At 41.4% G+C, this 23926-nt stretch overlaps 2 protein-coding genes across 4 annotated transcripts in view; one reads left to right on the forward strand and one right to left on the reverse strand.

The window, feature by feature from the left end:
- CHMP7 (charged multivesicular body protein 7) overlaps positions 1-23926 on the forward strand; it is a 53983-nt gene that overhangs the window by 23959 nt on the left and 6098 nt on the right. The window contains exons 1-2 of one of the 3 annotated variants that reach the window (XM_082622132.1): positions 17213-17594; positions 19474-19645. In XM_082622132.1, coding sequence (XP_082478258.1) covers positions 17296-17594; positions 19474-19645 — 471 coding nt within the window. In that variant the 5' untranslated portion in view covers positions 17213-17295. Of the gene's footprint in view, positions 1-17212; positions 17595-19473; positions 19646-23926 lie in introns of those variants that run through there. The other 2 variants (XM_082622134.1, XM_082622133.1) reach the window with 2 other exon arrangements.
- Positions 12809-16549, reverse strand: LOC309807283 (uncharacterized protein; the record flags this gene model as incomplete). Its single annotated transcript, XM_082626663.1, has 3 exons — positions 12809-16002; positions 16098-16194; positions 16534-16549. The coding sequence occupies 3 exons, from the start codon at positions 16547-16549 to the stop codon at positions 15876-15878; spliced, it is 240 nt and encodes a 79-aa protein (XP_082482789.1). The 3' UTR covers positions 12809-15875.

A 23926-nucleotide genomic window follows, 5' to 3' on the forward strand; every position in this document is an offset into this window, starting at 1 on the left:
TGCCGGGCGAATAAGAAGCTCCGTCTGGAGCTGAGAAAAAACACAGAGTAGGCGTTAAAAACCCTTCCTGAAGCGGGTCCCTTACCAGGGCCAACGACGCTCTCGAGCTACCGCTCTGGGCTTCTGACCACAGCCTTCTGCTCACTCAGCTTCTGCTCCTTCCACCCTCATTGGCAGGGTGGGTGCATGGATATCACTGCCTTCAGAGTCACTTTGCAGCTCTGTCCCAGTGCCAAGCTTCTGAGCCAGAGGCTTGATCTTAGCATCTCAGTAACCAGGTGCTTGGCTGCAGCAGACACTCAATGAACACGTGGGTGGACAGAATGAGGGTCGCAGAGGCAGCAAGCGGTGGATCTAAATTCAGGTCACCATTAGGCTCCCGACCTCCCCCATCACCACCTTGCATGTTCCCGTAATTCCAGGTCTGTCATCTGACTTTCGCACTCAGGACTTCATGCCATCTCTTCTTAACCCTGCTGCTCCTGCAGTCAGGCAAGCTGGAGGAATCCACTTTATTAAGCCTTTCTTCGGGGTTTTCCTTCTCTGTAGATTCTTTAAAGCCCTTGGGAAACAAAACTGCTGGAGACTAATTGGCACGTGAAACCAAATGGGCCAAGACGGGGGTCCCTAGGTGGGTCAGGCCCTTCCAGCTGTCCCTTCACACTGGGCACTCTGCTGGGCCCAAGTTATGTGGAGTCCAGTATTCAGAAAGCGGCACAAGGCTAGGTCCTGCTCACAGGGTGACTGAAGGGCTGGGGACTGCGTAGGAGAGAAGGGAACCTGGGAGCATCCAGCTCCACCCCTTGTATCAGTTTTGTGAGGCCAGGGTAGTAGGAATTAAAATTCATTTTTCTCCATATGTTTATCCAGTTGTTGCAACATCATTTATTGAAAAGACTTTCTTTTCCCATTGAATATTATTACTGCCTTTGTTGAAATTCAATTGATTATATATATGTTCCATTTCTGGACTCTATATTCTCTTCCATGGATCTATTAATTTTCTATCCTTATGCCAATACCATGTTGTCTTGATTACTGTAGCTCTATACAGTGTTGAAATCAGGTAGTTTAAGTCCTCCAACCGTTTTTTTTCCCCTGGAATTGTTTGCATTTCCATATAAGTTTTATATAAATTAAAATATTCAATTCAAAAATCCTCTTGTGAGACTTACTAGAGAATGGACTTGAGGACACGGGGAGGGGGAAGGGTAAGCTGGGTCGAAGTGAGAGAGTGGCATGGACTTACATATACTACCAAATGTAAAATAGTTAGCTAGTGGGAAGCGGCTGCATAGCACAGGGAGATCAGCTCGGTGCTTTGTGACCACCTAGAGGGGTGCGATATGATAGGGAGGGTGGGAGGGAGGGAGACACAAGAGAGAAGAGATATGGGGATACATGTATATGTATAGCTGATTCACTTTGTTATAAAGCAGAAACTAACACACCATTGTAAAGCAATTATACTCCAATAAAGATGTTAAAAAAAATAAAATCCTGCTATGATTTTAAGTGGCATTGCATTGAATGTGGTGATTGATGAGAAGAACTGACATTTTAACAATATTGTTCTCCAATCAATGAGATGGTTTTGTTTTAGATCTTTCTTACTTTATCTTGACAATATTTTGTAAGCTTTCTGTGTACAAATTGTACACATCTTTTGTAAATGTATTCCCAAATGTTTTTGATGCTATTTTCAGTGGAATTGGTTTAGATTATTTTATTTTCAAATTGTTTTTGTGCTGATGTTTAGAAACACAACTGATTTTTCTGCATTGATCGTGTATCCTATGATATTACTAAATTTATGCATTTCTAGTTGTTTTGTAGATTGTTTAGGATTTTCTATATAAGCAATCATATTGTCTGCAACTAAACGAGTCTTACTTCTCCTTTTCCAGTCTTTATTCCTTTTGTCTTTCTTGCTTAATTGCCCTGGCTAGGACTTCCAGTACAATGTTAAATAGAAATGGTGAAAACAGAATTGCTTGTTTTACTCTTAATTTTAGAGGGAAAGCATCCAAAATGTCACTGTTACATATGAGGTTAGTTGTAGCGTTTTCATAGATACCATTTATCAGATTAATTAACTTCTGTTCCAAGTTTGGTATAAATTTTTATCATGAATGAGTTTTGAATTTTGTCAAATGATATTTTTCTACATCTATTGAGATGATCATATGGCTTTTCTCCTTTATTAAAATGATGAATCAAATCGATGGACTTTAATATGTTAAACCTACCTTAAATTTTTGGGCTAAATTTCACTTGTCATGATGTATTGTCCTTTTCACATATTTGCTAGATTTGATTTGCTAACACTTTTCTTAAGGATTTTTTGTGTCTGTATTCATGAGAGATAATAGTCTATAATTTTCTCCTTCTATGATGTCTTTGTAAGGTTTTGGTATCAGCCTCAAGCTGGCCTTATAAAATAAGCTCAATTTTCTTGAGACTTTTATAAGATTGGTATTATTTCTTCTGTAAGGGTTTGATAGCATTCACCAATAACACCACTTGGATCCGAAGGCTATCTGTTGTTGTTTTTGTTTGAGTATGTGTGTGGTTTTTGATAATAAATTCAAATCTTTTAATAGATATAGTGCTATTCAGATTTTCTATTTGTTCATGTATTTGTTTTGGCAAGTGACGTTTTTCAAGGAATTTGTCTCTTTTATCTAAGCTGTCAAATATACTGGCATAAAGTTGTTCACACTATTCTCTTATTATCTTTAATGATCATAGTGATATCCTATTATTCTGACTTTGGTAATTTGAGTTCTCTCTCTTTTTCTTGATGAATTTTGCTAGGGATTTATAAGTGTTATTAATCTTTTCAAATAACTATGTGATCTACATTAACTTTCTTTCTCTTTCAGTTTCATTTTCTGTTTCTGTTTCATAGATTTCTTCTGTTTTTATCTTTCTTCTACTTATTTTGGGTTTATTTTGACTTTGTCTAGCTTCTCAAATAGCAAACGAGATCATTGATTTTAACCTTCTCTTATTTACAAATATAAACATTTACACTCTCTAACCCTTGCTCTAGCTGCTTCCCATAAATTTTGATATGTTGCAGTATCATTATCATTCAGCTTGAAATATTCTCTAATTTATGTGTAGTTTCTCCTTTGATTCATGGATTATTTAGAAGTATGCTCTTTAAATTCCAGATATGGAAGTTTTTAAAAAAATATCTTATTGTTTTTGGTTTCTAATTCAATTCCTTTGCAAACAGAAAACATACTCTGGTACAATTTCAAACCTTTTAAATTTATCGAAACTTGTTTTATGGCCCAAAATATGATCTACCTTTGTGAATATACCATGTGCATTCAAAAGGAATGAGTATTCTACAGTTGTTGGGTATAGTGCTCTATAAGTGTTAATTAGGTCAAAGTAGCTGAGGAATTTTTCAGAACTTCTATGACTTTACTGATTTTTTTTTTCTCACTAGTTGTTCTATGAGTTGTTGAGCAAAGGGTGTTAAAAATTTCTATGACTGTAGATGTGTCTATTTCTCCCACTAATCATGTCCATTTCTGCTTCAAGTCTTTAAAGCTCTGTTATTAGGTATACACATATTTTTGAGCATTATGTAATTCTGATGAACTGACTCTTTCATCATTATGCATCCCTCTTTATCTTTGCTAATATGCCTAATATTGAATCTACTTTGTTTGAAATAATGAGAGGCACACCGGCTTTCTTATACTTACTGGTTGCATTGTGTGCCTTTTCCCATCTTTTACTTTCATTCTATCTGGAATCAGGAATTTGGGATTAAAATATCCACACTACTATATATAAAGTAGATAACTAACAAGGACCTAATGTACAGCACAGGGAACTATACTCAAATTCTTGTAATAACCTATAATGGAATAGAATGTAAAAAAAGAATATGCATGTATATTTGTTAAAAAAAAATAAAGTCCCTATGCTTTAGACAGCTTATAATTTCAGCTGGCTTTTTTTCCAGTTGGAGGATCTCAGCCTTATAACTGGAATGTTTATTCTAGTTGCATTTATCGTTGCAGCCTTATTTGGAATATAGGATCTGCCACAATTTCTTCATTTTGCCCTTGTTTTTAAAAAATATTTTCACTGGATATAAATGAATCATGACTCAGCAGGTTTCTTTCACAGCTTCAAAGATTCTGAGCTCCACTGTTTAAGTCAGTTGTCATTCAGTGGTCTTACAAATGCAAAAAAAAACCTTTTTTCATGCACAAAGCCACTGACTATGCTGTGCCCAGGTGGTGTCTTCTTTATTTTTATCTTTCTTTGGCATTTTCTGAGCTTTTTGAATTTGTAACTTGGTGTTTTGCACTACACTTGAGAAAATTACAGCCATTTTTTTTTCTCATTTGTTCAGCCATTTCTTTTCAGTCTCCAATTCCAAATATATTCCATGGTATTGTCCCAAGGGTCACCAAGACTCTGTTCCTTGTTTCCTTTCAATTTTTTTTTAACCTCTGCTCTTCAGATGGAATAGTTTCTATCAAATCTCTCTTCAAGTTCACTCATTCTTTTTTCTGCAGTGTTCAAACTCTGTTAATAACATTCAAGTGAATTTATTTCAGATAATGGAATTTTCAGCTCGAGAATTTCCTTTTGGTTCTTGTTTTGTAGTCATCACTTGTATGCTGAGATATCCTACCTTCCATTCATTTTAATAATATTTTCTATAAACCAAACATATATTTGAAATCTCCATAAAAGAGACTCTATTATGAATTAGAGTTAAGAACCACTGGAAAGACATAAATTTTACCTGGAAGGAAGAGATATGTAATGGGAAGTATCAGTAGTAGACAATGTGAAAATGTTTTTTAGCCCCCGCATACTTAATTTTATAACTATTTATTGAGAATTGATTATGTACCAGACATAACACATACAAAGATTAAAATATGCAGTACCTCCTCCAAGAGACTTGCAATCTAGTAAGGTTACAGTAAAACAATTGTAATAAAGTGTGGTATTCACAGGACATATTAAAAATGTTCACATCACCAAGGACTTGTATTTTTACTTTGGAGGGAAAAAACCTTGGGATAATCAGGAGAAAGAAGGTAGAGGAGGAGAAGAGAAAGGAAGAAAAATGAATAGAGAAGAATAAATAAATACCTTATTTACAAGGAAGGCTTAAGGGAAACCCAAAGATGACAGAGAATAGATAAACAAGCACAACAGATGAAATTATAGCCTCTGACAGCAACAGCTATGGCAAATAGTAAACACATTCTAACTCCTAGCCAGACAAAAATACAACCTCACACTAAAGGCCTACTTAGCTCAGTTCTTTTAACAGGTACATCATGTCCAGCTTTCAACAAAAAATTACATGGCATACTAAAAGAAAAAAAAAAAAAACCCATAGAGTTTTAAGAGTTAGAGCCAGTACCAGAATAAGACACGGATATGGTGGAGATGTTGGAATTATCACACCAGGAATTTAAAACAACTATGAATAATATACTAATGATTCTAATAGAAAACTGGACAACATTCAAGAACAGATAGGAAATGTAAGCAAGGGGATGGAAACTTCAAGAAAAAATTAAAAAGAAATGCTAGAAACAAACAAACAAAAAAACCTACTGTAACAGAAATGAAGAATGCTTTTCATGTGCTCATGAATAGACTGGGCATGACCAAGGAAAGAATCAGTGAGCTTGAATCAATGTCAACAGAAAGTTAGAAAAGCAAAGTGCAAAGAGAAAAAAAAAGAACAAAAAGGGCAGAATAGAATATTCAAGAAGTGGGACAATTAAAAAAGGAGTAACATATACATAAGGGGAATACTGGAAGGAAAAGAAAAGGAAAAGGAAAAGAAGAAATATTTGAAGCAATAATGACTTCAAATTTCCCAAAATTAATGACAGACACCAAACTAGCAGAACACAGAGCAGGATAAATACCCCAAAAATTCTATACATAGGCATATCATTCTCAAGCTGCAGAATACCAAAGAAAAATAGAAAATCTTAAAAGAGGCCTGAGGGAAAAAGTACCTTACCTATAGAGGAAGAAGAAGAATAATTATATTGAGCTTTTCTTCAGTAACCATGAAAGCAAGAAGGAAGTGGGGTAAAATATTTAAAGTGCGAAAGGAAAAAAATCCCACCAACCTAGATTTCTGTATCAAGCAAAATTATCCTTCAAAAGTAAAAGAGAAATAACAACTTTCTCAGACAAAAAAAAATTGAGGAAGCTTGTTGCTAGTAGACCTGCCTTGCAATATACGTTTTAAAAAAGTTTTTTTTTCAGAAAGAAGGAAAATGATATAGGTCAGAAACTCAGATTTGCATAAAGGAAGAGCTTTAGAGAAGGAATAAAACAAGGCAAATTAAAATCTTTTCTTTTACTTCTTTTTTTTTTTTTTTGGCGGTATGTGGGCCTCTCACTGTTGTGGCCTCTCCCGTTGCGGAGCACAGGCTCCGGACACGCAGGCTCAGCGGCCATGGTTCACGGGCCCAGCCGCTCCGCGTCATGTGGGATCTTCCCAGACAGGGGCACGAACTCGTGTCCCCTGCATCGGCAGGCGGACTCTCCACCACTGCGCCACAAGGGAAGCCCTACTTCTTTTTTTGTATAAACACCTTTCAATTTATTTAGATCTTTGTTATTGTTTTAATATTTATTTATTTATTTGGTTGCTCTGGGTCTTAGTTGTGGCTCACAGGCTCCTTAGTTGTGGCATGCGAACTCTTAGTTGCGGCATGCATGTGGGATCTAGTTCCGTGACCAGGGATTGAACTCAGGCCCCCTCCATTGGGAGCATGGAGTCTTAACCACTGTGCCACCAGGGAAGTCCCTACTTCTTATTTTTTTTTTGAAAGAAAAGTTTTACATTCAGCTGTTCTTTATTGAACACTGACTATGGACCAGTAACTATTTAGACTCTGCACACCCAGGGAGAACAACGACAACAACAAAAGACTGTCATCATGCAGCTTATCCACTAGTAAATATAATTGTAATACACTTTCTGATTCTGCAGTGACAACTGTTTTTTAGTTATATTGCTATAAAATTTAACTACCTCATTCAGATTAGAGACAAACTATATTCTAAGGTTACTTATTCTTATTTGATCTAACAGATAACAGTTTGTTCAAAATAATTCTAGCAAAGATGTATCTAGTGATTGTAACTTCTTGATAAGTGAAATGAATGAAAGCAGTGTTATAAGGGTTGGGAGGAAGGAATTGGGATGACACTGCTATAGGGCACTTGCACTACCTGTGAAGTGATATAGTGTTGTTAGAAAAAGGACTTGGATTAAGTTTTTTTTTTTTTTTTTTTGGCTGCATTGGGTCTTCGTTGCTGCGCTTGGGCTTTCTCTAGCTGCGGCGAGCAGGGGCTACTCTTCGTTGCGGTGCGCGGGCTTCTCATTGCGGTGGCTTCTCTTGTTGCAGAGCATGGGTTCTAGGCCCACGGGCTTCAGTAGTTGCGGCACTCAGTCTCAGTAGCTGTGGCTCACGGGCTATAGAGTTCAGTCTCAGTAGCTGTGGCGCATGGGCTTAGTTGCTCCACGGCATGTGGGATCTTCCCGGACCAGGGCTTGAACCCGTGTCCCAAGCATTGGCAGGCAGATTATTAACCACTGTGTCATCAGGGAAGTCCAGCTGGATTCGTCTTAAGTGCATATTGTAAACCAAAGGACAACTACTCAGAAAGTTTAAAAAAAAATGTAAAACTTATATGCTAACAGAGGTTAAAAATGAAATCATATAAAATGTTCAATTAAACCCATAGAAGCCAGAAAAAGTGGAAGTCAATACAAGAAACAAAGAACAAGGCAATGAATAGAGAATAGTAACAAATATCATAGTATATAATTCAACTATATAAATAATAATTAAAAACATCAGTGGTCTAAATACCCCAACTAAAAGACAGAGACTGACAGAGTGGATAAAAACAAACAACACTCAACTGTATGATGTCTGCAAAAAAAGAAAAGAAAAGAAAAAAGGCGATGTAGACACAGATAGACAAAAAGTAAAGCTGTAGAGAAAAATATAGTAACATTAAAACTAGAACGGTGGAATGCCTATATTAATTTCAGACAAAGCAGACTTTGGAGTAAGGAAAATCATCAGGGATAAAGAGGGGCAACATGCAATGAAAAAAAAAAAAGTCAGTTCTCCAAGAAAACTTAGCAATCCTTAATGTGAATGCACCTAACAACATTTTGACACTTCAAAATATACGTGAGGCAAAAATGGACAGAAATGCAAGGAGAAATAAATGAATCTACTATTATAGCTGAAGACTTCAGCAGCCTCTATCAGTAACAGACAGATCCATCAGGCAGAGAATCAGTAAGGACCTAGCTGAGCTCAACAACACCATTAATCAACTGCATCTAATTGACATCTATAGTCTACTTTATCCAACAGTAGCAGAATACACATTCTTATCAAGCTGACATGGAACATTCACCAAGACAGATCACATTCTGGGCCATACAACACCCCTTACCAAGTTTTAAGAAATAAAAATCCTACAATGTCTGCTCTCAAACCACAATGGAATAAAACTATAGAAATCTATAACAGAAACATCTAGAAAATCCCCAGATACTTGGAAATTAAACAATAATTGCTAAACCACACATGGTCGAATGAGAAAGGATCGAGAGAAATCAAATATTTTGAACTAAATGGAAATAATTAAACTTTGTGGGCTGCAACACAAGCTGTGCATGGAGGGAAATTTATAGCAATGAATGCACGTATCAGAAAAGAAGGAAGATCTAAAATCAATAACCTAAGATTCCGCCTTAGAAAACTAGGGGGAAAAAGAGCAAGTTAAATTCAAAGTAAGAGGAAGAAAAGAACAAATAAAAATTAGAGCAAAAATTAATACAACTGAAAACAGGAAATTAGTAAAGAATATCAACCAGACCAAGCTGGCTCTTTGAAAAGATCAGTAAACTTGAGAAATCTCTCGCAAGTTTGAGGGGACGGGGCGGCGGGGAGAGAGAGAGAAACAGAGACCATAACTATTGATCCCAGGGATGCTGACAGAATAATAAAGGCATAATTATGAACAAGTCTATGCCTATAAATTTGATAACCCAGATAAAATGGACAAATTCCTTGAAAGAAACAATCTACCAAAACTTACACAAGAAGAAACAGACAATCTGAATTGGCCTATATCTATTAAAGAAATCAAATCAGTAATTAATAAACTACCCAAATAGGAAGCATCAAGCCCAGATGGGTTCACAGGTGAGTTCTACCAACCATTTAAAGAAGAAATTATTCCAATTCTCCATAATCTCTTCCAGAAGATAAAAGCAGAGGGAATACTTCCTAACTCATTCTGAGGCCAGCATTACCCTAATATCAAAACCAGACAAAGACATTACAAGAAAAGACAACTACAGACCAATATCTCTCAAATATAGATGCAAAAATCCCCAACAAAGTATTAGCAAATCTAGCCAAGCATAAGAAGAATTATACACCATGACCAAGTGGGATTTATCCCAGGTATGCAAGCCTGGTTCAATATTTGAAAATCATTCAATGTAATCCACCACATCAACAAGCTAAAGAAAAAAACTGTATGTTCATATCAAAAGATGCAGAAAAGCATTTGATAAGATCCAGCACCCATTCATGATAAAAACTCTCAGCAAACTAGGAATAGCGGGGAAGTTCATCAACTTGATAAACAACATCAACCAAAAACATACAGCTAACATCATACTAAATGGTGAGAAACTAGAAGCTTTCCCCCTAAGATCAGGAAAAAAACAAGCATGTCCCCTCTCACCACTCTTTTTCAACACCATGCTGGAAGTCATAGCTAATGCATTAAGAAATAAAACTGTCTTTGTTTGCAGATGACATGATTGCTTATGTAGGAAATCCAGAAGATTCAAAAAAAAAACCAAACAAACAAAAAAAAACCCTCAATGGAACTAATGAGCATTTATAGCAAGGTTGCAGGATACAACGTTAATATATAAAAGTTAATTGCCTTCTTACGTGCCAGTAATGAACAAGTGGATTTTGAAATGGAAAACACAATACAATTTACATTAGCACCCCCAAAATTTAAATTCTTAGGCATAAATCTAACAAAATATATTCAAATCTGCATGAGGAAGACTACAAAGCACTGATGAAAGAGCTAAATAAATGGAGAGATGTTCTATTTTCATGGATAGGAAGACTCAATATTGTCAAGATGTCAATTCTTCCCAAATTGATCTATAGATTCAACATAATCCCAGTCAAAATCTTATTTTGTGGATATCAATGAACTGATTCTAAGGTTTATATCTTGGTATTTACCCCAAATGAGTTAAAAATCTATGTCCACACAAAAACGTGCACATGGATGTTTACAGAAGCTTTATTCATAATTGCCAAAACCTGGAAGCAACCAAGATGTCCTTCAGTAGGTGAATGGGTAAATAAACTGTGGTACATTCAGATAAGAGCATGTTATTCAGCAATATGAAGAAATGAGCTGTCAAGACATGAAAAGATCCTGCTGATGAGACTCCCCTTCCCCCTCCAGTTCTCATATATCCAAAGACTGTACTGGCCAGTGTCATTTTATTTTTGCCCTCTTGACAAATATTCTAGAGGCTGAGGTAGGACTGTATAGGTAGATCCATACGGTATGATATTGTTTTAGGGGCTAAAGGGAGAAACTGAAAGCGTTCTACTCGTTTTTCTACAGTGTTGACGTCTTTCTAATGTATCTATTTTTCTTGAGAAGAGTAAGTAGTGACTTCTTTCAAACTGTTAGATGCCGAAACTTTTAAATCCCAATTTTGTCCAGATCTTACCAGATGCTATTGTACTTGAATGGTTAATAAAACTGTGTAGTGCTGGTGGAAAAAAAAAGTTTCTCTTGAAGGCAGGCCTTTAGAAAAATCTAACACTACTTCAAAATGATACTTTCCCCCTTTCCCTGCAGAAAGCAAGAGGTTTTTGTTTTTGTTTTTTAATCTTCACTGTGAGAACCTGGTAGAGCTCCTGGAAGTAAAACTCACAATAGTTTGGGGATTCCCTCTAAGACTGGCCTTCCTTGTTGTCTTTAATTTTCAGATTTATCCACACATACAGTTCTGGTTTTCCTACTTTGATACTGGTTCCCAAGGAGGATTTTGCCTGTAGGTTTCTGCTCTAGTAAGTTGTGATTCTCTGCATCTGCCTGTCTGTCTCTCCAATTTTTGTAGTAGAAGTTTGCCCTTTGATCTCAATTCTCTGATGGATCTAAGAGTTGTTAATTTATTGTTTTTTCAGCTCTTTTCTTGTTAGGACAAAGTGATGACTTCCAAGTTACTTACATGCTGGACTGGAAATATAGAACAATTTAGAAGGAGAGAGTGGAAGAGAAGACAGTGAGATTAAAAAGGGATAAATTCTTTGGAGTAAAACTGAATAGTTTCACAAATGGTCACTGAGGCATTCTAGAAGATCGTGGTTGTTAATGAGGAGATAGCAACTGTCTCCCGTGGTTTGCAAGCTTTGAAGAAAGAAGAAAGGGGATTTCCCACATCTGTGATTGCTCTAACCCCTCTGTCTGAACATGCAGGCAATTAAATTTAGAGGCATTTCAGCCCAAAACAGCTAAGAAACAAACAGTCATTCAAATAAATAAAAGATTCAGTTACTGTATTAGTACATTATACTTGGATAAATATTCTTATACTGTAAAGGATAGGCCTTGATGAAATTGTTTCTTTACTCGTAGTTTGATCAATTAAATTCATTCATTTATTCATTCAACAAACTGAGTCCTTAGGATGTGCCAGGCACTGTGCTAGAAACAAACATAATTAAGAACACTGTCCCTACCAGGAAGGCACTTAAGCTAGTCAGAGAGACAGGCACACAAATAGAAACTTAGAAAACAATGTGGCACTTTAAATAATAGAGAGGGACACAGGTTATAGAAAAATAAGGAGGGGGGCTTCCCTGGTGGCGCAGTTGTTGAGGGTCCGCCTGCCAATGCAGGGGACACGGGTTCGTGCCCCAGTCCGGGAGGATCCCGCATGCCGTGGAGCGGCTGGGCCCGTGAGCCATGGCCGCTGAGCCTGTGCGTCCAGGGCCTGTGCTCCGCAACGGGAGAGGCCACAAGAGTGAGAGGCCCGCGTACCGCAAAAAAAAAAAAGAAAAATAAGGAGGGACACCCAATCCAGCCTGGAGCAGGAAGGAAGGAAGAGGAAACAAAGATCGGAGAAGTATCCCATAACACAGCGGTGCCTGGCTTCTTCCCCTATAAACCTTGTGGGCTAAGAATAATGTATTTTCCTTCGCAGTCCTCTCTTAGCCAAGTCCTAATGGCTGTAAATCGTAGAGATAAGAACTAGAAATAACTGGATAATGCAACAGGGCATGCATACTGCTACAAAAATGATGAAGCATCCCCAATAAGCAGGTGAGATGACACGGAGCATCGTGCAGCATGGAGGCATTGTGGTAGCATCTGCAGAGTTTGTGCTTTATGGCCGAAGTGAGGCTGCTTTGGTGTCCGGCCAAAAACATATTGGAGCATCAGTAAATACATACCACTGCCATGATATGCTGATGTTTAGGTGGCATTTTGTTCTTCAGACTCCGCAGAACTAAAGAACTTCTGCAATCACACATCTACAGTAGATATTACATTCAGAAGCAGAAGGTGGGCGCTAGAAAAAAACTCAAGATCGTAACATAGAAACCTTTAATTCACAGAGGAGGAATCTGAGAGGAAACCTGCTTGTCTGAGGCCATGCAGCTCTTTACTAATAGAGATGAAACAAGAATGCAGGTCTAGGTGATTTCTTTCTTTCTTTCTTTTTAAAATGAATAATATCTAAGTGTCGAGCTATGTGCTGGGTACAAAATATGAAATTTATACTCAGATATTTCTCTACTGTCCTCCATTCAACCTCCTGCCACAGTATCATACAGTCTCACTCATAAATACTTTAGATATATCTATAAGATATACTTTTAATAAAACATAATCACCATATCATTGCACTCAATTTGCTAATATCATCAAATACCCAGTCTAATATTGAAAGTATCTAATGATCATAGATGGGTTTTTATGATTGTGTAAATTGGACCCAAATCAGATCTAATAACATTGCCCATTAAACGTCTCTTTGTTGCCATTATTTTTTTTGAAGAAACAAGGTCATTATCTAGTAGAATACCCCAGTCTGGATTTTGCCAATTGCAACCTCAGTTTTCACGAACATGTTCCTCTACCTTCTGATTTTTTTTTTTTAACCTCCATCAACTAGTACTTAGATCTAATGCCTTGATCAGATTAAGGTTCAATTTTTTGACAAAAATACTTCACAGGTGGTTCTGTGTACTTCCCATCACATTACTTCAGGAGGCAAGTAATGTTGGGTTGTCTTTCCTTTTGTGATGTTAAGATTAACCAGCAGGTGTTGTCAAACTGACCCATCCATTCTAAAATGCCAAGGGACTTCCCTGGTGGCGCAGTGGTTGAGAGTCCGCCTGCTGATGCAGGGGACACGGGTTCGTGCCCCGGTCCGGGAAGATCCCACGTGCCACGGAGCGGCTGGGCCCGTGAGCCATGGCCGCTGAGCCTGCGCGTCCGGAGCCTGTGCTCGCAACGGGAGAGGCCACAACAGTGAGAGGCCTGCGTACTGCAAACAAAAACAAAAACAAAAACAAGGATATCTAAAATGCCAAGGGTGCTATGTTAGATGGGGTGTTCAGACAAGGCCTTTCTGATGAAGTGACCTTTAAGCTGTGACCTAAGGATGAAAAAGAGCCAGTCCTGCAGAGCAGAGGAAGAGTGTAGCCGTTGGAGGCCCGGCAGTGTGAAAGAGCTTGCCATATACCCAGTCGCCCCCTCAAGATCAGCAGAGCTTTCTTTCCATTCTCCACCACTCCCAGTAGCTCTTCCAATCTCCAACAGGTGGAAGCAGAGAACTCTGCGCCCAGAGGTGTCAGGAACCCAGTGGCTCTTTGAGATACAGATGGTCACAGGTGCACAACTTTGGTCTCCTGAAAACGCTTAGGAGCAGGACTTTTATCAGACTCAGAGACCTAGGGGACAAAACAACCTGGTCTCTCTCATGACACAAACCAACCGGCCATTTTATAGGACATGAGAGCATGGCCAAAATATGGCTCTCAGGGTACAAACTCATTTGCTCACATTACATACTATTCTTCTTTTTTGGAATGTTCTCCACCAGACTCAAAATAGTCATGGTTCAAGTTTCTCTTCTGAAAAATGGAAAAAGTGCCAAAACATCTTACAGGGTTGTGTCAAAGTCTGGTCTTTGTTTACAAAGCCAGACACCAGTTAAAGTGCTCAGGATAGATTTTAATCAGTAATATACTACTGCAATAGAGAAGAGAGTCCAGGGTGAACTGTACTCAACTTTCATTTGTACAGAGGTGACTGGGCTCTTTAAAGGGAGAACGAGGGAAGAGTGTGAGGGTGTCTCAGTAGGGTCAGGGCAGTGAAAAATTACAAACTACAGGAAGGGAGGGTTGATCCCTGTAAAACTCATCTGGGTTTGCTAACTAGGGCTTATCAAAGTAAGACTCCTCCCCTCCCACAGAGGCCAGGAGACAGGAGCCCTGTCTTCGGGTGTTGGCTGGAACATACAGTAAATTTTTTGACAACCTTGAGTTTTCCCAGGTAGGCATGTTAAGGGGGGCTAGGGTCAGCCAATGAATATGCTTCGAGCTGCCAGAAACTATGTTAGTGTTTGTTCATGTCTTTATGGGCCAAGGTGGACAGGTATAGTTAAGAAGAGGCTTCAGAGGAGCCTGTCCAGAGCGGGGTCGAGGAAAATTTTTGTCAGTTGTTACGAGTATTAAATGAGGTACTGACTGTGAAAGTACTTGTAATACTATAACACAACACATTAGTATCAATGGACACATTCATTCATGTAACCAATCATATCCCTTCCCCTCCTTCAAAATGCTTATTAAAATTCTTCCTTACACTGAGTCCCAACTACTAAACATCCTGCCTCTCAGTGAGAGCACCTACTACATTATGTGCCAGGTATTTTACATACATCGTAACATTTCCTTCAAACAACCCTATTAGGAAATATTATTTTACAAAAGAGGCTCAGAAAGTTTAAGCACTTGATCAAGGTCATACAGCCAGTAAGAAGCAGAAGCCAAATTTACATTCAACTCTGATGACTGTTACCTGGTTCCATTAAACAAGAAACTCCTTTCACTTTTTTTTTTTTTTTTTTTTGCATTTCATCACTTATTTAATGTTTAAGCTCTCACACTAGATTTTTACAAGCTGGTGAACAATGACAAATTATTTCTCCCACAGAACTATAACCACATGTTCCCAGACAGTATAAATATATGGTTGAGCTAACGTTAATACACGTCACCATTTTATCCATTACATAATAAAACAAATTGTCAGGTATCCAAATATTAAGTTACAGAGCTCAAAAGGCATATAAAATATTAAACGTCTGCTCAATTCGTTAGCAGAGACCCACTTCTTTTTTTTTTTTTTTTTTTGCAAGAGAGGTTGGGAATCACACTTCAAACAAATATAAGTTGGTAAACAACTTCAGGTAAGTATGAAAAAAATTACAAGAATTTCAGAAATTTTATGATTAAGAATTGTTTTAGCTACAATAACAAAGTATTTCTACCCCCAGAGTGCAAACATTAAAATTAACTATAAGGCTTTTTTGTCTGGAGACCTTAAAAAAGTGCTTCTGTACAATGCAGATTTTCAAAATGGAGGTGTTCTATAACAGCACAAAATGAGATTTATAGACAGACATTAAATAATCACTGTTTCTAAGCACTCTTATGGGGGCATCTTTGTGGAGTATAATGAATTTCTACAGTTCACTTGTCTGCATAGAGGTCGTGCTGTGCCTGGCAGTAATCTCCACTGCCCTTCAGAAACTCCATAAACGTGTGACCAAGAACACCACAGAACTGAGGAATATGTCTACTCATTGAAGACTGTGGCCTTCATACAGCTGGTCCCGAGGCGGCGGCGGCAGGGCAGGGGCGGCGGTGGTCGTCGCGGGGCGGCGGCAGCTTCGCAGGCTTGGGCCGGGGCACCGGACTCGCTCCTGCAGTGAGCGGCTCCGAGAAGAGCGCGCAGCCTCGCCGCCCCGCAGTCCCGAGAGCCAGTAGGCGTGAGGAGGCCTCCTTTCGCCTTTTAAGTGGTTCAGTTAAAAAGAAAACCAATTTATTCTTAACGCACTGGACGTGTTCCTTGCTCATGAGATTTTTTTTGTGAGACTCGAACAAGATCCTAAGATATTAGAAGGGCAAGAGTGAAGTTACTCACCTTTCAGTTTATGAAATATTTCTACGGAACCACTATGCGTGGTAGATATTTAAGCCATTGCTTAAATATCAGGACACAGACTAGTAAATGCTAAATTGTTCAGTCCAGGAAAGAGATCATCAGGACAGTCGGAAACGGTTCCAAGGAAGATTGGGAGAGGGGGAGGGGGGCGCCGCGTGGTATGTGGGATCTTAGTTCCCTCACCGGGGATGGAACGCATGCCCCCTGCAGTGGAATCGCGGAGTCTTAACCACTGGACCGCCAGGGAAGTCCCTCAAGGACGATCAGAATTGAGCTGGATCTTAAGGGATCCATAGGATATTGATTCTGAGAAGGAAACAGAGGGACACTCCAGAAGGTGGGGAGCAAGTAGAACCTTATATATCCCTGTAATTCGGCGTATATACTGTCACAGAGCTTGAGTGACCAAGAGTTTCGTTTATCCGCGGAGATTACCGTAAACGGAAGCTAACTTGGAGGTTTAAATTATATGTCCGAAGTAAGAACGCCTGGTCGAGGAGCACTAAACGGTGAACCACGCGGGCGATCCTGGCGCCTTTGGCGCCCCTTAGCGGGACTCTCCAGTCCTACTACCTGAAACCACCGCAAGTCTGAGCGTAATCGTTTGCCTCTCTACAACACCATGCCAAACTCCACGATTGCCAGGGGGTCGCGACACGCACTTACCCGCCGCGCAAGCGCTACGTCCTCCTTTCCGCACAAAAGCTGCGGGAGGGGTCGGCGCAAGCGCTCTGAGTTTCTCGGAAAATAGGGTCATCATCCCGCCTCCTGGCGCAAGCCGGTAGAGAAACGCATGCGCTGTGAGGAGGCAGGGACTTATTTCACGCGGCGGTGACGTAATGACAGAGGAGGAGGCGGCCCAGGAACGGAAGCCGGGAAGGAACCAGAGCGGAAGGGGACTAGGGCCAGGGCTGTGTTCGGAACCTCGGCTGGCCTGGGGTTCCAATGTGGTCCCCGGAGCGGGAGGCCGAGGCCCCGGCCGGGGGAGACCCGGCGGGCCTACTGCCCCCCGAGTGGGAGGAGGATGAGGAACGCATGTCCTTCCTGTTCTCCGCTTTCAAAAGGAGTCGCGAAGTGAACAGCACCGACTGGGACAGCAAGATGGGCTTCTGGGCGCCGTTGGTGCTGAGCCACAGCCGCCGCCAGGGGGTGGTGCGCCTGCGTCTGCGGGACTTGCAGGAGGCCTTTCAGCGCAAGGGCAGCGTCCCGCTGGGGCTGGCCACCGTGCTGCAGGACCTGCTGCGGTGAGGGCGGGCCCGTTCCGGGGGCGGGGCGGCTCCCCGCGGGCAGGGACCCAGGTCGTTCTCCGTAGCGCAGCGCGACCAGCCCGGGGTCTGGCCTCCAGGAGCCGTCTGCGTCTGCTCACTGGGCGAAGAAGGAGGCCGGGTTAGGGGTGTTCGGAGGGAGAGGGAGGCGGGGTATGGGGGGAGATTGAGGGGCCAGGATAGCCCCTCAGTTAGAGGGAGAGATTAGATGAGATCCAGACGGTAAGAGGAGAAGCCAGCCTGGCGGAGGTGACAGTGATTTGTCTGGACTGGAATCCCGTTATGTAGTTATTTCATCGGGGCTTCCACATTTGAATAACCCCGGAACAGAAGGTCTGTGAGACAGGATTTATTGAACTAAGGAAGGGCAGAGCTAAGAAGAAGGTAGTGGTGGGGAAGAGGCCTGTACGGGTTTTGCCAGCAGCCTCCATCCCATCCCCGCCACAGTTGGTTCCTGAGGTGGTAGCATGCACGTGAAGCAGACGTACTGCACTTCGCAGCGTGCAGGTATTATGCGTACACCATCTGGCTCCCTCAGCAGTCCTGTGTGTGAGGTGGTAGAATTATCCTCAGCAGACAGAAGAGGAAGCTGAGCCACAGAGAGATCGAGCGACTTGCTGGGGGTTACACAGCTAGATAGAGGCCATGCCGGGGCTGGACGCCGGGTCTTCTGATTCTAAAGCATTTGCAATTCACGTTGTATAAGTCATACCCAGAGCAGCCTCCCTAGCACAGTGACTCCCTCCGTGACTGAAGACGAAAGTCAACTTTGATATGTTGCTTTTAGCTCTCTGCTCTTCCTGGTTAAGAGATCTCCCTTCTCCCCAGCCCCCTTCCCTTGGCTGACATTAATGGGGCAAGCCATTTCTGGAACTTCACCTTTCGAGGAAAGTGTACTGTGGACAGTTTCAGTTCATGCCCAGTGTGGGGAAACAGTAGCTGAAAAAGTCCGTGAGGGGCAGGAAGAGTCTGGGCTTCCTTATTACAACAGGACCATCCTCGGCCACTTCCCACCCAGAGACCTTTAGTACCTCGATTTCTCCTCTCCTGACTGCTGGCACTCCACTGATGCCCCTTGGGGCTTGATGGGGTCTAGGACCTGAAGAATTTCTCAGGGAGATATTTTTCCATAGAAGCAGCATAGCAGAGTAGTTAACAGCTTTGCACGAGGACCAGATGGCCTGGGTGCAAATCTTGGCTCTGCCACGTGCAAAATTACGTGACAGAGGAAAAATTATATGCCCCTCCATAAGCCTCAGTCTGACCAGTTATAAAATGTGATGATAACTGTACTTAGGTTTATTGTGAGTATTTGAAGAGATACTCCTTATGTAGCCCTTAGCATAGTGACTGGCCCAGGGGAAGCATTCAGGAAATTTAGCTACTTAACACTAGTACCGTGAAATGCTTATGTCGTATCTCCACCCAAGCTTAGGAATAGCAGAAAACCCTTTCTCTGAATGTCTTTGTATTCTTCCTCATGTCTTGCTCTTGACATTAATCCATTATCGTTGTTTTCATTTTATCGTTTTGAGCTCCGTTTGTAACGGGAAGTCTCAACATAGGCTGTGTGACCTCCGGTGCCTCTCTGTACTCTTAGTGGAGAGCTTGCATTTTGGAGTCAACTCATAGTTTAGCTTTGGCCTCTGTCATCTTCTCAGTCCCTCAATTGTTTCTTGCAGAAAATTGTGAGGCTTAGAGCTGGAGCGTAAACAGTACCGCTCACAGTAGCCGGCACGGAGTAGGTGCCCGGTAAATGATGTCTATGATGATGACCAAATTCCTCTTTGGGGGTAAGGAGGGAGGTGGGGACACTGCAGTAATCCTACTACATGCCTTTTTCTTTCTTTGCCTGCAGTCGAGGGGAGCTGCAGCGGGAGTCAGACTTCATGGCCAGTGTAGACAGCAGCTGGATCTCCTGGGGGGTCGGAGTCTTCCTGCTGAAGCCCCTCAAGTGGACTCTTTCCAATATGCTAGGGGATAATAAGGTTCCTGCCGAGGAGGTGCTCGTGGCCTTGGAGCTTCTTAAGGTGGGTGCTCAGAAGCAAGAGGTCTGGGTGTCATCTGGGGTGATGGCAGGACCCTCCACGTTCCTTGAGTTGCTTGGGTGAATGGTTAGAAAAAGAACGGATCTTTTTTACACAGTGACAGAGTTGATAACTGAGTTTATCTAACCTCCCTTTTGCTGTACTTTGTAGTATTTAGTTGTTAGTGGGACCTGTACATTTCAAGGGTGAGCCTCTGTCTAGGAATTGTCAGTTAACACACAATTGATTCTTTTCTGTATTTGTAGGGCTTAATGATAAACTAAAGTTTAGAAAATGCTTTGCCTTCTGTAGTTTATGTACAAAAATTTCTTTCTGAGGACCTTAGACTTTCAGCTTTGCCTTCCCCTAAATCAGTGAACTAGGCTCAGAGGTCCTCCTTTTGTACTTACTTACCTCCATCAAAGAAGCCACCAGGCCCTTGATCCCTTCATGCTCTCCTAGTCAGTCAGCTTCCTCCTGGCCTGCCTTCCGTCCGCAGCCCAGAGCATGCAGCTGATGCTTGACTGCTTCCCTTATCAACACCCTGGGGCGCCTCTGCAGTTTTCGGGCCACACCAGAGACACCAGCAAATCAGCCACCTTAGATCAGCCCCATGGTCCACCATCCCTGCCAGAGAAAATCGCTGTATCGCCAAGCCTGGGGCCCCTTTCAAGGTCCCCAGCTTTAGGAGGGCCCTGGGAGCCACTCCGCAGCCCAGTGTTCTTGTCCCCTCCCCGGCCCTCCCACACGCCTTGCATTCTCTGCAGTCACTGCACTGAGAAGGTAGAATCCCCTTAGTCGTGCCTTCAGCTGTCCGTCCTCCCACCTCCAGTTTGACTTCCTCTGAGCCCTGCTTTCTCCCCAAGCTCAGAGGATGAAGTGTCCTTCCTGTGTTCCACGTGTGCTCTCGAGCCTCTCCCTCCCCTTTGTGGCATCTGTGACCCTCCAGGTCTGTATATTCCTTTCCCTTCTCTGTCGGTGCTCTCCTTCTTGAGCCTCTAAACCCACTCTGGTTTTCCCATCTCAGGATGACTCCTTGTGGGACCTGGGGCCCCTGCTAGTCACCTCTCTGTCTCTCCTTCTTGGCCAAGCTTTGTCGTCCCCATGTCCTCACCTCCACACACCCTTTAACCCAGGGCAGACCTGCTTCACCCCCATCAATCCACCCGATTGCTGTGGGCGAGGTTACAGTAACCTTAAGTGTGTGCGTGTGTGTGTTTGTAAAGTTCACTGAACACCAGGTGGCAGGAGTAGACTCGGAGACAGTGGTTATTTTTGAAACTCACAGACCAAGCCCAACCTCAGGGCCCTTGCATAGCCCTGGAGGCCTCCACACCGCCGGACGCAGGTCAGAATCCCCCCGCCTCCGCCCCATGAGAAGCTCCAGTTTCTCCTCACCTCCACAGACACCCCCCAGCACCATCCTTCGGCCTGGGGAGCAGGTCTCCAAAATCTACCAGCTCTCTGTCGCCCCAGGAGTTTTGACTGAGCAGCATGCATTTTCTTCAGGGGAACACCTCTCCCCCTTTGCGCTGCACCCCCTCCCCTCCCAGGGCCCTGACCTCCAGGACCTCTGGGGCTCAGCCAAGACCCCACAGAAACCGTGGGGTGTTTTAGGTCGTTCTGGGCCACCTCCATCCCTCCTTGCCGTCTTTTACCTCCAGTGTTCTCCAGTCTGGAGCAAAGAGAGGTAGATCCATTTATCCCCACAGATGTGATTTTGGACTCAGTCTTTTGAGAGCAAACACAGAGATGGGGGTGGGAGTGGAATTACATAGATCTAAGAACCAACAATAATTTCTGACAGCAAAGTAGTCTAATCCTATTTAGGTAGAAAAATAAATTTAGCTCTTCAGGGGCATGGACTGTTAAATCTGTACGCAGCTTACATCACTAAATAGAATACTTAACACTTATTCCCTTTCGGTGACATCTGCTATCAAATATATGGTGACTTCAAAGATATGGTTTTCTCCTGGGTTAGAGACTTGTTTTCATGTGTGAAAATAAAGGGTCTTATCTGGATATTTTTATAAAACAAAAAAGCCTGTTTCTGCGGTAAATTGATTTTCCCAAGTCTAAACACAGAAAGCAGCCAGCAACTTTTAATTTTATTTGAAAAAAATACCAAAAAGTAAAAATTGCCCATAGATTTTGCTATTTAAAAATTTAAAGAAAGAAATTAAAGTTTCCTTTCTATTCATCCCATTTCCATCTCTTTGGGTCCATTCCCTTCCTGCTTGTGTCTGTAAAAACATACACATCTTTTCTTATTGAGCCTATTATATTACTTTCCATTGTATCTTCTTGTTGGCATTTACTACTTCCTGGAAATCTTATTTACTTGTTTACTTATCTACTATATAAGCTGTCTCCCCTACCAGAAGGAGAAGTTCCATGGGCTCTGGGAACAGTGCCTGGTACATAGTAGAGAGTCGGTAAATATTAGTTAAGTAAATAAATGAATATACACATACATACATATGTATATACATACACTCCATTTTTTTTCCAGAAATGGAATCTGCTTTCACCTATTGGTCTGCAACCTCCTTTTTTTAAATTTTTCACCTTAGTATATCATGAGCATCTTTCCGGGTCCCTACACAATATAGATCTACTTCATTCCTTTGGATGGCTGCAGAATAATCTATAAACATGCCACAGTTCATGCAATAGTTACCAAATGGATATTTGAGTCATTCCAATTTCTCCCTACTACAAAAAGATACTTTGACAGCCTCGTGCCTACACGTATGTACTTCTACTTTTATTTTTATGGAATTGATTTCTAGAAATGCATATGTACATTTTAAATTGTAACAGAAATTGCCAAATTACTTTTCAAAAGTTGGTATAAATTTACACTTTCATGAAGTTTGCATTAAAGTGTCCAGTCTCTTCACATCCTTGCCAGCGCTGGATAACAGCAATCTTTCAAGTTTTGCCAATTTGATGAACAAAAATGATACTTCCTATTTGTGATTTGAGCATCTTTTCACCTATCTACTGGCCATTTACATATTCCTTTCTGTGAACTGCCTCTTTATATCCTTTGCCTGTTTTTATTTTGGATTCTTTGTCTTATATATTAATTTGTAGGAGTTCTTCATTAGGGATAGATAGATATATAATATATTTAGTATTAGGGATGTTAATATTGTTTCCCAGTCTCTTGTTTGCTTTTCTTTTTTATTTATGATGTCTTTTACTATATAAACGTTTTTATATTTCTACAGAGTTCTCAAATTTTCCTTTATGGCTCTTGAATTTCTACTCTTACTTAGGAAGGCATCCTCTACTTCAAGGTTATCAGATTTTTAAAATATTTTCTTCGAAGTATTTTATACTTTCATTTTCTCAATTTAAGTTTTAATAATTCGGTATGTATTTTTGTATATGTGGTAGAGAAAAACTGTTTTCTTCTAAATGAGTAGCCAGTTGTCTTAACATCATTTGTTACTGTTGTGTACCATTAATGTATGTGTGTGTGGACAACACACCGTTCTTACTACGGTAGCTTTGTGGTAAATGTTTTTATTTGACAGCGCAGTCAGATCTAATGAAAGCTCTAGTTTCTGTCTTATTAGACTCCTCTGCTGCCTTGGATACTGTTGACCACTCACTCCTTAAAATTTTCCGTCACCTTGACTTTGACTTTGTTGTCACTACAGTGCAGGTTCTCCTTGGTTCTCCCCAAGCAGTTTCTGGACTGCTTTTTTTTTTTTTTTTTGCGGTACGTGGGCCTCTCACTGTTGTGGCCTCTCCCGTTGCGGAGCCCAGGCTCCGGATGCGCAGGCTCAGCGGCCATGGCTCACGGGCCCAGCCGCTCTGAGGCATGTGGGATCTTCCCGGACCGGGGCACGAACCCGTGTCCCCTGCATCGGCAGGCAGACTCTCAACCACTGCGCCACCAGGGAAGCCCTCTGGATCACTTTTGTGAGTTCCTTCATCTCCTGAACGTTTTGAACGTTGGTCTTCCTTCAGCTTATTACTTTGCTATCTGCATTTTCTTGGGTAACTCATTTATACTTGCGATTTTAATTACCTTCTATATGCTGAGGACTTTCAGATGAATATATCTCCTGTCCTGGCGTCTCCTTCGAGCTTCAGATTTTTATATCCACTTATCTCCTGTGCAATCTCAAGCATCCCAAACCAACATGTCCAAAATGGAATGTTTTGTCTTGCCTTTAAAGTATGCTTTTCCTCCTGACTTCTTGCTGTTAATCCACCCAGTCACTCAAGCCAGAACCCAGGAGTCATCCCAGATTCCTCTTTTGC

This window comes from Mesoplodon mirus (genome assembly GCF_964341445.2).
Source record: "Mesoplodon mirus genome assembly, chromosome: 1".
In the NCBI taxonomy this organism is placed as follows: domain Eukaryota; kingdom Metazoa; phylum Chordata; class Mammalia; order Artiodactyla; family Ziphiidae; genus Mesoplodon; species Mesoplodon mirus.